At 32.2% G+C, this 14,807-nt stretch overlaps 2 protein-coding genes across 10 annotated transcripts in view; one reads left to right on the forward strand and one right to left on the reverse strand.

Moving 5' to 3' along the window:
* Nucleotides 1-849: 849 nt before the first annotated feature.
* On the forward strand, nt 850-2,703 carry LOC111504724 (nucleolar protein 9). Its single transcript, XM_023159402.2, has one exon. The coding sequence runs from the start codon at nt 930-932 to the stop codon at nt 2,682-2,684; it is 1,755 nt and encodes a 584-aa protein (XP_023015170.2). The 5' UTR covers nt 850-929; the 3' UTR covers nt 2,685-2,703.
* A 2,725-nt stretch (nt 2,704-5,428) lies between these two features.
* Myb (proto-oncogene like protein Myb) overlaps nt 5,429-14,807 on the reverse strand; it is a 78,993-nt gene continuing 69,614 nt past the window's right edge. For 2 of the 9 annotated variants that reach the window (XM_074171212.1, XM_074171213.1), the window contains exons 6-11: nt 13,743-14,137; nt 11,080-11,370; nt 10,658-10,822; nt 10,385-10,501; nt 8,368-8,469; nt 5,429-6,112 (exon numbers count right to left, since the gene is read on the reverse strand). In XM_074171212.1, coding sequence (XP_074027313.1) covers nt 5,993-6,112; nt 8,368-8,469; nt 10,385-10,501; nt 10,658-10,822; nt 11,080-11,370; nt 13,743-14,137 — 1,190 coding nt within the window. In that variant the 3' untranslated portion in view covers nt 5,429-5,992. Of the gene's footprint in view, nt 6,113-8,367; nt 8,492-10,384; nt 10,502-10,657; nt 10,823-11,079; nt 11,371-13,742; nt 14,138-14,807 lie in introns of those variants that run through there. The other 7 variants (XM_074171215.1, XR_012464555.1, XM_074171214.1 and 4 more) reach the window with 7 other exon arrangements.

Genomic DNA, 14,807 nt, shown 5'->3' on the forward strand with positions numbered 1-14,807 from the left:
GCAAAATATAATAATTACATTTCTCTCTCTTTCTCTAATATTGGCTTTTGCTTCCGTTTGGGCGCAATAAGCCATAATATCTATTCGTGGAAGTACAGAAGTCTTTCTGTACGCAATACTGCACTCCTTTTTTAAAAGATTCATAAATTTTTGTGAATCGATGGCAAACATACACTACAGATTAAACTATCACTACACAAATAAACTTAAAATTGCTTGCACGTGCTGTGACGGCATGACCTTGTGTACTTGTGTACATTTACTTAGACAACGCGCACGTGCAAAATTAATTTGCAATTCAACTAGAGTAGAGTATTTGTCATAGAACATACTTTTTATGCAGAACACCTGCAGTTCATGTGGTTTTGGTGCATAAAACGGTCTATTGAAAACGAACGTCATCTCTCATAGTAAAAGTGAATTCGAAAGTTGGTGCCACATAAATACAGTCTAAAGTTAATGATTCACACTGGAAAATATGAATTTCGGATTCACTAGAAACATGGATAAAATCATTATGAAATTTCCGCTTTATTTTTCAAGTATCGAATATCTAAATTGAATATTTCTAAATTACAACACTGGTGGCAACAATGTGTTGACGAGGATGATGTGAACTGTGAAGTCATTAAAATAAAAAGTGAAAAGGTTAGGAGTGCAGTCGGATATCGCTTGTTAATTGACTTTAAATTACAGTTGAACTTTGTTTTAGCCGCTAAAATTTAGCGCAAACCCAGGTGGGGTTTGGGTCTGACTCAGATCCATTTCAGTGTGGGCTCCACCTGTAGTAAAACATGATTTTGGAACTCCTGGCTGGATAGCCCTGGCAGGTGAAGCCATTGAATGAAAAAGAAGAAGAAGATGAAGAGGTTAGGTTATATGGAGACTGTTTTTGTTGAAACTTGATATTTTTTAATTATCATTACAATATGTCTTGTGAAATTTCAAAAAAGAGAAACAACCGAAAAAGAAAGAAATCATTTCTTATGAATGCAAGAAAGTACGGTAAAAAAGGATATTATGGAAGAGGCTCGGAGCTGGATTCTGATACATACCAGTACTTTGTGAGGATAATGGAAGTTTATAGAGAGGGATTTGAAAATGAAGAAGATAAAATTTTATTTGTGAACAATGTTTTCGAGCAATCAGAGAATCAAGAAATAAACTGTAGTTGTAACCAAGTGGGGTGTCGTGTTATAGAAACACTGCTTCCCTATGCTAGTGATTTGATTTTGAAGAAGTTCATGGAAGCATTCAACTCCGAGATTAGACGTTTGTGTACAGATCGCTTTGCAAGTCATGTTCTTGAAGGTTTGGTTATTCAATCTTGTAGAAGATCGTTGGAAATTGAATCAAGAAGTCAAGAAGTGGTTCAGTATTTCCACCAATTTACATTGAAAATAAGCAGATTCTTACTGAATAATCTTGAAGATTTCATTTGGGATACTTATGGCAATCACATAATGAGAACATGTTTAAAAAATCTAGCTCAGTTAGAAAGTGAAAATGTCAATAAAAAGGAAACAATGGCAGAAGAATCTGAAAGTAAGGAAGTTCCAGAGGAATACTTGGAAATTGTGGAAGAGTATGCAAAAAGGATTATCTCTTGGCCACAGTTTAATGAGCTGTGTAGTTCAGAACTAACTTCTGGTTTTTTACAAGTTTTACTACAATGCCTTAAAAAAATCAAAAGCAAAACTTTCAAGATATATTTGAAGAAATTGTTGAAGGATATATTTGTCTCTAAGGATGACGGTGACCAGGCAAATCCCAATATCTTAACTGCAGCATTCTTATCAACATCTGTTATAATGATATTGGAAACCACACTTCAGCTTGCAAATTCAAAAATGTTCTCTGAAATATATCGGTTATGCTTTGAAGGAAAACTCCCCAAATTAGCTACAACCCGGAGTACTAATTTTTCAGTCCAGAAATTATTACTTCACTGCAGTAATAAAACTGAATTTGAAGCTATTTTTGATGAACTAGTAGGACATTTTGGTGAAATTATTGAAGCTGGCCATTCCGGAGTTTTATTGGCACTAGCACAGTCATGCAAACGTATGTGTACAAAGCAGGGTAGCTTTGTGAAAAGTTTCATGAAATCCTTGCATTGCTTGGAACCTGTAGAGAGGCAAAATTCTTTCATTTTATGTGTATGCAGGCTTGTAACTTTTGACAACAATAAGCCAACTGACAATTTGCATAAGGAAAAACTTAATTTGCATGGTACACTTATGGTACAACTTATGTTAGATTTCAACAAACCAATACAAATAGTCAACAGTCTACTCAGTTTAGATTTAAATGACTTGAAAAATTTGTTTCTCAATACTATGGGCAGTCATATTGCTGATTCTTTTGTAAAAGGGCACTTTGTTGGGGAGAAAAGCAAAGAAAAACTCGTGAGAAAATTAATGGGAAGTTATCAAGAACTGGCAGTATCCAAATATGGATCGAGAAGTTTTGAGGCAGTTTGGAGTGCAGCTAATCTGAAAGCTAAGATTAAGATCATGGAGGAGTTGTCTCATAAAGAAGGGGCTTGGGCGAATTCAGATTTTGGAAAAATTATTGCTGGGAAAATCAACTTATTCCTCTTCAAGAGAAATAAGGAGGAATGGAAGAACTCACTTTTTAAGGTTAAGGATGCTGATGAATTTTTGAAGGATATTCTAAAATAAATGCTAAAATTGAAGAAAACTTTTTATTTTCAATTGAAAAAAAGACTAGGTTGATATTAGAAGGAATTCTTATGATCATAATATGTAATGAAAATTTGATCCTATATGGAAATGGACATTGTGAACTAAAGGAAAACTATTATATGATTTCGAATAGGCGTTGAAAGTGTTAAAATCTATCAAATTGTATTGGTTATTTGTAACAGTATCCAGGTCTGCATTAGTAATTTCATTATTTTTCATCCTCTTGCTATTATCCCTAATACAGTAAGTACTAATCATTTATAAGATTAAAGTTACTGCATGAGAAAATTTGAGATTGTCCAAAAATGTTTAAGCAATATTGGGATTTAGTTGTATTTTCCTTAAAAAGTTTATTTTTGTCATTTTTTTGTCATAATCTTGGAAATGATTATTTCCAAAAAAATTCTTCCATGACAGAAGTTCCACTACTACCTACGAGTAATTTTTTTTTGTGTCAATGGTATTGAATACTTTTATTTATTTATTCAACGGGCAACCCCCAATTTTTATACAATATATCAACCTTAGAAAGTTATTTTTTTTAGTATCTATATATCTAATAAATCAACCTACATAAAGAATATCAAAATGAAATTGTGATAAAAAAAATAGTCTTATAAATCTATACCACGTAGAGTATATCTAAGAGTGCTCTGAGAGATATAAAAAAATCAATATTGGTCTCATTGGCATTTGATAGAATTCTGGACAAAGGAGAATGTTTTCCATAATTACACCTATGAAAGTCGAGACTGAAAGTTTGGTTGTTACATGTCCTCCTCGGTGGAACATGCAGATTGACTCGACAGAGAAGAGTTGAGCAATTAGTTTCGTTGTTCAACAATTTATGTAGGAATATTATGTCTACATGTGCCCGTCTTGTATTGAGTTTGAGCAATCCAGTAGTAGATCTGCATATGAATCCTAACATTTTCATCGCTTTGTTAGATATGTGTTCATACTGTAAATGAAAGTCCATCTTGTCGTCCATCATAACACCCAGATCTCGTAAAGTGTACGCTTTACGAAGCCTAAAAGTTAGTCATCGGGCAGCAAGCCATGATGGTTAAACCTCTGAAGAAGCTAGCCACTCGCGCCAGCGAAACGTCAGGAAGAAATTCCAAAAATCCACGGCTTTCAAACTTGAAAAATAATGACACTGAATGTCATTTCTATTCTTATAAATATTATCCTCGCAGTACATAGTATCAGGAAAGCCATAATTTTCGCATTTGTTTACAAAATTCCAAAAGTTTTTCATGTTTGATTTCAAGTTATTTTTATTTCTTTTAATATAATCATCATTCCAAATTTGGTCATTAGCCTCGTGTTCTGGGTAGGCAATAATAATTCCACTGAACCACCTAGAGAGATCACTGCTATTCACAGTTTGTCAGCCATGTAACGTTATAGAATAATCCCACCTTACTCGAGAAAAATATCTGGTCGAGGTGGGAATCGAACTCCCGACCTTTCGCCCTACCACTGCGCCAATCAGTGAAAAAATTAATTGATCTGAATTTTGTTTTATCAAGAAGAGCATAAAACCAATTCCTGAAAAGTTCAAGCTTGGGCTTTTCGAAGGATGTTCTTCATGACAAAGTGAAGGTCTGGTAAAAAATTAGGACATGTTCCAAAAATAACCACTTCACAACCTCTACCAACCAGAATTTTCAATGTGGAAACTGAAAACCTTCCTTTTCCGAATATAATATTACAGCTGATTAGTGAAGTCAGAAGTCCTTTTTTTAAGAGTTACTTTTAAATTTTGATGAATCGTCGTAGGAAGTAGAAAACTCTCAGGGGCTGCTAACAATGAAGAATTTCATGAGCTGACGATAAAAACATCTACCATTCTCACTCCAATTCGTCATCACCTTCATTCAATGAAATGAATGAATGGGTAGTTGTAGAAAGATATGATGATCCTAGTCGTTTTTTGAGATTATGAGTCGAATAACGTTTTGTGTTTTTTGAGGATAGTTGCACATTTTGATGAAAAAGGGGACCTCAGTTCCTTATATATATAATTTCCATCTATTATATTTTTTAAATGCGTTGAAGAAGGAACTTGTGTCCATTTACCCACAAGAAATGAAACTTCAGCTGAAGAAGACAAAAAAATTGAATTTAGTGAACAGAAACAAATTGTCTTTTGATATTGTTTGTTTCAAAGTTAACTCCAGGTTTACTGAATTTTCATGTTTTTCTTGATAATTGTGCAAATGAACCTATTCTAGGTATTTTATTGCTTTCATTACCCAAATAAAACACTAGTCGATAACCGGAAATGTCCAGCGATAATAAGCTTATATTTTTTTAGATTGTTATATTCTTACTATAACAAAATCATCGGTTAGTATTTTAACGTTTGGTTCATCAGCTTTCAGATTTTTCAGTAGAAACACAATAGCAGTGATTTTAGAAACACCAAACCACATGTCTAGATACTTTTGGAATAAATCTTCAAGTCGGCTGCCGTTTCATCAGCAACAATAGTCTACAATGGTGAAGGATCCATCTAACAACTTCATGAATAAAACAAATTGGCTGTAAATATTTGACGTCACTTCTGTATTCCACTTATATGTCACAATGCAACATTTGATAAACACTCTTTACTACTAGATATTAATGCCATTTATGTATCTTGTGCAATTTGTTTTTTTCATAATCAATTACACAGAAGCCAAAGAAATCTTCTCAATTAAAAAAATATGGATGTAGAATCATTTATTTGGTATTTCACAATAGCAAACGAATAAATTATACAATTAACATACAATTCTAAATTTGTGTCTGATGCTTTTAAAGCAAAACTGACGAATATATAGTAATATTATTCAAACAATATTGAATAAACAATTGCATATTGATTGAACAAAATACAAATACTTCAACTAACCCAGAAAAATATATGACAAAAAATATGTAGAGTACTTAATACTTCAGAAGTCAACCAAAAAAATTGAGAAAAGTATAACTTTCATCATACATTTTCAAGGGTGTTTCAAAATAGATAAATTATATATATTACATTGAAAAAATACGAAAAATCTTATAAAATTAAGACTAGTACTATACACACTGTGCAAGGAGTTTTATCCATAGCATTTACAGATCAATGAATAGGCAATAACCTGTTTGATAGATAAAACCTGGGAATATATAACAAAGAAGTCTTAATATGTATAAAAGACCAACTAGATTTGCACTACAATACATTTTGTAAACAGCTGCATTCTTTAAACGAATGTTCAACCAAGTTATATACAAAAGGCGCTTTAAAAGTTGAGGGATCGAGGTTTTAAACTTTTCGTCTTCAAAAACAGATGTGCTTGTTCAGTCAACTCTAGCTGATCTCGTGTTCGACCACATGCTACCATTGCCCACATGTAGTCCAGCTGTAACAAATATACATTTAAAATATCTCTTCTGCAGTATATGTTTATGAAATTTTAATTGAAATATGGTTGGGTTAGCGGATTAGTTGGTTAATTTTCATGCCAATGCAACTTTAGTTGATCATATTGGATGGTAATATTGCTAATATAAAGGGGTTGATGTAAACATTTATAAGAGAAAACAGAGGGGAATTTATATTATAACATTTTGGTAAAATATCAAGAGCAATTCTATGTACACTCATTGTGTCTGCAAAAAAAACATCTGACAATAAATACAGAAACTTTCAGAACAGGAATTTAAAAAAAAAAGTTAATGGAAACCTTTACCCTTCATTTTTTTCTTTATTTTTATATCTTTTTTAAAAACTTTGGGCATGTTAGTGAAAATAGTATAGAGTTTCACTTATAATTATCAAGCAAAATTAAAATGTTTGCTAGGAATTCTCAGTGGTTAAACCAAAGTGAAACTTATAGAATTCCAAAAGATAAGTTTTTTCAATTATTTATAGTTAAATTTTTGGATTTGTTGATTCAACTTACAAACATTCATTTCTCATTAATTATACAAATAAATACAATCCCGAGAGAATTACCATTGTATCAAGTGAATGATGTGCGATAAGTATTTGTTTGATTATCAAAAATTTATTGAAAACTCCAATGAAAAATTTCAACAAAAACTGGCCCTTATTTAATAGAACCAGATATACCTACAACAAAAGGATGTCAAATCTTATTGCCATTAGGTAAAACATTCAGGTATTTTTGTTGAAATCCTTGAGGTTAATCCTATACGAAATCACAGCTTCAAATTAAGTTCAATCTTTATAAAATAAAAATTATCAAGATTCAGCAAATGAATTTGTTCCCTAGGAGTCCCATGAAATATGAATTTTTAAACTGCGTTACCATGAAATTGTCCAATTGGTGAAAAATAGACATGTGCCAGAACTGATGTCATATGTGTTATAATTCCATATATCACCGATAACTATATTCCGAATAAATATTGTCTCAACTCCCTAAGAATTTTTTTTTCATTTATTAATGAAGGAAAGTCGACTGTGTAAATGAAGGTAACTTCAAAATTGTGTCAACGGTTTTTATATAATGAACATTTTTAAATTTAGTTTGGTTATGTGAATCTGATGTCTTAGAGTTGAATTGTTTTGTTATGTAACTTTTCAAACAAAAGAAATATGTACTTCAGTTATTTCTTTATTGGAAAGAGTTTCTGTCTAAGCTACATATTTCTTTGTGGGAGATTATGATCTTATAATGTTTCAGTAAAATATTCAGCTAACAAGAAAAGTTGTTTGTTGATCACCTACATAAAAATAACCAACTGTTAACTTTAAAATTGTCTTTTATGTAGTATATCTGTGGAGACAATGAAAATAAGAACCAAGTGAAATTTTTTTGTCTTAAAGTTGATTGATTAATTCAATTGCTATCTATGGGTGATAAGAGAGATATCTGTTTTTTTTTTAATTTTTATTAGAAGAATAAAAAATTGTAAAAATTCGTTTTTGATAAATTGATTTCGCTTATTTTAATTACGTTATTGGTATGTTGAAACACGACTATAATATGTTACAAACAGCAATAAACTGTTTGTAACATATTCTGATTTATTTTGTTAGAAAATTGAATTTCAAAAGACTTTCTGGAATTTTAATTTTGTACTTATCGCTCCGGGGCGACTTCATTGATTCCATTCTGGAATTCAAATTCAGAATTTCTGATAATAAAAAAAAAGTCATCAATGAATTCAAAGATTTCAATGTTTCTTTATAAATCAAAACTGAAATCTTAAAATATATTATAAGGGAGAAATTTGGTAGAAGAGGAGATAGTTGTCTCTAATGCTGAGAGTTAGTTACATGAAACATTTTGAAGTGTAATTAAAATATATCTAGAGATCATCAGTAATTTCTGTTAGTTTGCACATGATGATTTATTTTTCATGAAGTAGATAATCAATAAATGTATCACTTATGTTTGAACCACAAAAACATAACAATTTTCCAAACTTTTCATTGTATTCTTCCCACACCTCTCAAGTAATATCAAATTCGCAAGTTTCTCCACAAATACTGTGCTACATTCAACCAGTAGTGGCACATCCCTACTACATAAATATCTTCTCCAAAACTTTGCGATGAACAAAAACCACTAGTGGATGCACCTGTAAAAACATATCAGGCGGGGATGATCTTACAAATGAATGGCATGGCAAGTCGAAGGCTCACCTTGGGAGCTTTAGGCCGAGGCTCTTCGAAGGTGATTCGCTTGGCTGCGGTGCTGCGTAGACCTGTGGGAGCTCGGTTTGAGGCACTGGCGGGAAGCGGGTGCTGCCAGGACAAGGACATTATGCTACAATACCACCACACATACAACCAATCATGACTACAACCCAAGCTATACATAAGTTCCCCATAATCAATAACAGAAAACATTCATTTTGAGCTCGTTTATATATTTGAAGTGAAAATAGATAATTTGAAACAAGCAAAATTATAATCAAGTCAACTGCATACGGAAGTAAATGAGAAAAAATACTAGAGAGATTGGCGTATCAGTTTATGGTTAATTCAGTTTTATTTGATACTAACAGTAAATCGAAATTGTATAGATTGTGGAAGGAATTATGTGATAAAATTTGTAAATCACAGTATCTTCAACATTTTAAGATAGAATAATAAGGACATCAAGTACTATTTGAAGAATTTTATATCCGAAACTCTCAGAATATTCATCAACTTGATAATAGCAACAAATTTGTATGTTTTTCAGGAAAATGTGTCTCTGACAATACTTGTTGAATTAGTTAAAAAAAGAGCAATTGGAATACAGAGCATTTTTAAACACAAACATTAAGTTTTAGTAACATAAAAATGTTTTCCGTTAGTATGTACAACAAAAATGAAATAAAAAGAATAGGAAAAAAGGATCCATCTTTTTTTGGTAACTTAGTGCTAAAGGAAGAACAGACTTGCCTTCAAATAAAAAAAAAACAGTGCAACAAAAACTCTACACAATAAATAAGAACTAAGTGCAATATCTACAATAAAAAGGTAACAAATTTGCTTGGTCAAAAATTTTTGGTATGCCTAAAAAGGCTTGTCACATTCTACTGCTCTATTAAGCTAATATTCACATAGAGGACGAAGATTTTCAAATTCAATAAATAAACTTAAACCTACATTTTACGAATCTGAGACTCGAAAATAAAAACTTTTTTTTTTGACTCAGTAACAGAAACAATGAATAATGAAGGCTAAGCCAACTACAATTATAACCAAAAAGTGTTTTTTTTCTCACATTTTCAGTATATACTATTGGAATGTCCCCATCGAGCAATAGAATGCCCCCGAAAGAAGAACTTTGGTAACAACAAAAATAACAAAAAATATATAATATATCAATATAAAAACATTTTTGCAGTTATTCGATAGAAAATAAAATAAGAAGTGTTTTTTATAGAAAGACATATCAAGCACATAAATGTATACTTGCGTTTTAAGTGCGATGGTGTAAGCTGAAGACAGGAACAGGATTTAGAGGTTATTATTATGACTTTGGTTCATTTTTTGTATCATATGGACTAGACAGGAAGAATATAGGTAATAATAAAAGACAGGCAAAGAGCACATAGACAGTTTTCAACATTTCGTTGAAAAAGTCGAAGAATTCCCAACACCTTGGCCAACTTTTACAGATGAACACTTGAGAACGACATGTTTTCATTAATATTCATGCGTTTTGTATGAATATTCTTCAAATAGTAAACACAGTATCATTTCAATTTCTATGGTCGGTCACAAATATGAATAAGAGGGTATCTAGACACTAATGGAGATAAATTTATTTGGTTTATTATTAGGATAATTAATGTCAATGAATTTTGTTTTTAAATGCAACATTGGCAAATGTAGAAATGTTCATCCATAAAACAATTGGGTGCTACTACATTTAAATACAACTATGCCCAATAAATAGAACTACTGAAACATTTTCTAATTTCATGGTAACATGCATTATATAGTATTATATTAAACAAGAAATTTCATTATTAACGAATATTAACATACTCAAGCTATTTCTATCAAGTTGACTATTTACAAGAAGATTCTTGAAAGATATCCAAAGCTAAGTGGAAAGAACATAATACACCAAAATATTATTGGGAAAATGGATTCATCAGGAATCATAGGAAAAATTTCAGGAAAGGAAATTATTATCTCCAAAATGAAACCATCCGAGTACCTTGGATGATCCGGAATGAGGAGGAAAATCCATCAATCCTGTTACTCCCAAAGAGTCTTTCATAATCGATGAAGGAGTAGAGAACAAAATGGAGGTGTCATCACCCAATGATCTGCTCTGAAACAAAGCGGCGCAGTTAGCATTGACAATTGAATAAAAAACTACTAATTAACCTCTCATGTCTTCTACTCATTTGAAAAATGATGTGATCAAATTCAGTTCATCTTACAAAAAGTTGGAGACATCAGATATGCATGCTTTTGGTTTACTTACAGGGGTTTCAATGGCAAAAGAAATATCCGATGAACTGATATGAGAAGACGAAGAAGCCCAAGATGGTGCCAGAGCTTTACGCACCCTCTTGTTTGGTAGGATGTTCTCTTTGCCACCAGCTGATGCATCACCTTTTCTTTTGCCAGTCATATAGCCACTATCATTCTATGAACAAAATATATTGTTGTAAAACAAAATTAGCCTAACTAGGATGTGCGCATAAAAATTTAATAACTTCGAGAAAATATTTGGGCTGTCAAATTTAGTAATAAGAAATGAAATTTATAAATCTCCACTAATGCCAATGCTGCAAAATTAACAAAATTTCATTATCATTTAAATTTCATATGTATTCTTTGGTTTAACCACTTTTTGGTTTAGTATGTTATTAACAAAAAAAAGCCAATCTTTGAAAAACTTACAGTGACCACCACACTGGTGTCTGTTTCATAATGGGAGCTGTCTTGGTCTTTTTTCATTATTTCGGTGATATCTTCCAGCCTTGAAGATGGAGTGTCTGGGTGAGTGGAAATGGGCCCAGACTTCTTCTCGAGGTCAGCTAACGCTTTCTTGAATGGGGTTGGGGTCCGCGGTGTATCACTATTGAAGTGTTTGCCAGGAGTTGAAATAACATCAGAAGTAGAACACGAAGCTGTAGCTTCAGATTTCATTGGAAGGCCTCGAGGTGTACTCAGAGGACTATAATCCCTGTTCTAAAGAAAAAATTTATAAATTAAAGGATTACTATAAGATATACAATAAAATATTTGACAATATGGTCTAGTATAGTATACGGTTGAAGAAACATACATCTTTGAGATGAGTTACTGTTCTGATGTTCGGAAGAAGTATTTTGGTTGAATTCATTCTTCACTAGAGATTCCAATTTCACCTGACAACATGTCATCTGAGACAAGACATCTGTTGCGTAGCAAATCGGTGGGAAGAAGAAAGTGGCATAAGAAATTACCTGAACCAGGTAATAATGTATACTGATGAAAGCCTCGTAAGAGTATTTTTGGAATATGAGTATTTTCAAAAGGAAAATCACATTTACATCAGCTGGCATAGACGCCAAGGCTCCTGATAAAGAAATTTTCAATTCGAAAACAACCTCAGTGTAAAGAACAAGAATCCAGTTCAGAAAATGGTTTGCGAATGAATTGACAAAATGGCAGAAGTTCTTATAAGGACTTATTCAGTCATCAAGAAAACAAACTAATATATAGCATCCAGGTGTTATCTCAAAAATTAAACCAAAGTTCATCGAAATAGATGACAGGTTGAGCCTTATCATGGACGTGAATCCCCACCTTAGAACCAATGGGATGGATGTAGTTCAGGGCAAGTGAGCTGAGGAAGGGAATTAGTGTTGTGTGTAATCCTGCAAAGGAACCCCTAGATAAGTTTTCCTCGGCTATAAAAAAATGTAGTTGGTGAAACAAAATATAAATTGAATGTATGTACGAAAGAACACCCTTTATTTGTATCAACGCAATACCACACAACTACAAATAAAAATAATTAATTATAGTCTACATTTTATTTGATTTTATTATTACCTACCTACATAAATGCAGGCATTGGAAAATATAACTGATATTATTTTCCTTTAGAAACCAAGAGCAGTTTTAATGATAATATGTTCAAGTTATGGTTTGATGAGCGGATATGTTCTTTAATACTTAAATAATAATAATAATTGTAATTTATTGAACAAAATTACAATTTTGTTTAACTGGCTATTGACCGAAGTCCTTCCGCCCCTAATACTTAAATATTTCAATAGTTTACCTATTAATGTTAAAATTTTTATGAAGCTATTTCAATTACTATTTGATTAAACATAAAAAAATCCTAGGTAATTTTAGATGTAGATCCATTATATATTATCATTTTAGACAATAAAGACTACTTGAAGTATTTTTTGCACCACTGTAAATGTATGCTCCTGCTTTGTATACAGGGTGTCCCAGAATTTAGTTAACAGGGTAAATATCCCTTATTTGCAAAGCTAGAAAAAAGAAACAAAGTTGGTATTGAAAGACATCAGAATGTCCTTCTGAGAATTGCAGAAATGAAATTAAGTTAGCTCTTAGTGATGTTGAAATGCTCTCCTGAGAATATTGTTGAAATCATGCTAATCATCTTTCAAAAAACTATCTTCTACTTTAGTTTTCAAACTGGCACCTACAAAAAATTAACACCCAATCATATGAGTCCCGCTGTGACTGTTGATATTGTTATAAACTGCTTCAATATTATTTATATGTGCAGTATACTGAGGAGACCAGACTGGTGATGCATACTCCAAAATAGATCTCATATAGGCTAGGTAAAGAATTCTGACGGCATCTACTGTTAGATCCTTACAATTTCGAAAGACAAAACCAAGAAGTTTCAGAGCTTTATTGATGTGGGTGATAAGTGAAAGCTTCACATCAAAGATTATACCCAAACCTCTTATTTCATTGAGCCTTTTTAGATTGACATTGTCAAGAACATAGTTGAAGACAATTTTATTATTTATTTTGGCAAACGTTATTTTGTGACTAAACATACAGAGAATTGATATCACCCTGTATCTTATGACAATCTTCAATACGTTCGATAGGCAAATATAGCTTCAGGTCATCAGCAAACAGCAAGAATTTACAGTAATGAATTGAATTGCCAACATTATTTATAAATAGGGTGAACAGCAGGAGTCCCAAATGAAAGCCCTGTGGCCCTCCAGAAGGTACCAAGATTCGTTCTGATTCAAAATCTTTGACCTGTTCTTGAGATAATTGCCTATTCAGTTAGTAATAAAATTGGAAAAAACCAACGAAAATTAGGTAATCCTATTTCAATAAACTATTTAATATTCAATTTCGTCAATCTTGGATTATAATAAATAAATGATAATGAAAAACAAAAAGGGAGTGGATGAAAAATATTGTTCAAGAAATTCTTTTAGTTTCATGGTTATGGTCATAACATAGAGAAGATAGAATTGAATTTGAGATAGAATATTTTTAAAATTCTTCCATTCTGCCAAACTTTCCAGACCGCCCTATCATAAAAAAACTAACATATCACTTACCATTCTCCCCTTATCTTTTACAGGTGTAACAATCGATCCTGAATGCATAGCTTTTGGGGTCGAAGACATTGTCACATCAAAGGGAAGATTCGTGATATTTGGACTGTTGAGAAACTGTGACGGACTGAAAGGAAGCTGTTTTATGGGTGACGGCCCATTTCTGAGAGGGCTGAATATGGTTGGCTTCGCTCCATCCAAGAAATAATCGTAGTCCTCGATAACTCTACTGGTACTAGGAGCAGTTGCAATCAAGTTTTCTGAGACCTGCTCAGCACTTTCTCTTCGCCTCCTTGACTTACCCCTTCGAAGAATGGGTGGTGTGGAAGATCGAGATAGGGTAAGCGTATTTGCGACAGGTACTAATGTATTTTGAGCATAATTTGGGGGTACAACTCCTGTGAAAATAAATAATTGGTTAGTAGCAATACACATATATAGAAGCTCCAAAAAAGTTTCACGGAAAGTTTTCAAAATATTTTGAAGTAGTCATCGCTGGTGATAACATTTGCATCAAGGCAATATTTATTTGAAACAGATCTTATGGATGGAATCAGAGTTAAAAAAATAAAGCATTCGTGATTCAATAGTAGAGAGTGCTGTTTTGACCTGCTAGAGGTTCCATCAGTAATGCTAGGCATTGTTGAACGAAACTGTCCTTAAAGATCATTCATCACAAACTTTTAAAACAAAAAAATGTTTCATTACCAATCCTCCATTTAATCATTTTGTTAAATGTCAATATTCAAACTTTAGCTCACTAGATGTCAAAAAATTGTTTTGCCAACTTCTATTTCAATCATATTGAACATTTGAATATTACTGGAGTTTTATCCCAATACCAAAACTTTATTTTTTAAACCTTGACACGTGTTTCCATCACCAAGTGATAATCTTCAAGAGGAAGGTTAATCTTTTTCTTGATCACTTGGAGATCATCTTCAAGAGGAATATTAATCTTCCTTTTGATCACTTGGTGATCAAATCAGGTGTCGAGGTTTAAAAAAAAAACAGTTTGGTGTAGAGGTAAAACTCCAGTAATATTCATTACTAGACCAAAGGTTCCAA

This window comes from Leptinotarsa decemlineata, unplaced genomic scaffold, assembly GCF_025532065.1.
Source record: "Leptinotarsa decemlineata unplaced genomic scaffold, Ldec_3_MD MMD2_tig00000010_RagTag_RagTag, whole genome shotgun sequence".
In the NCBI taxonomy this organism is placed as follows: domain Eukaryota; kingdom Metazoa; phylum Arthropoda; class Insecta; order Coleoptera; family Chrysomelidae; genus Leptinotarsa; species Leptinotarsa decemlineata.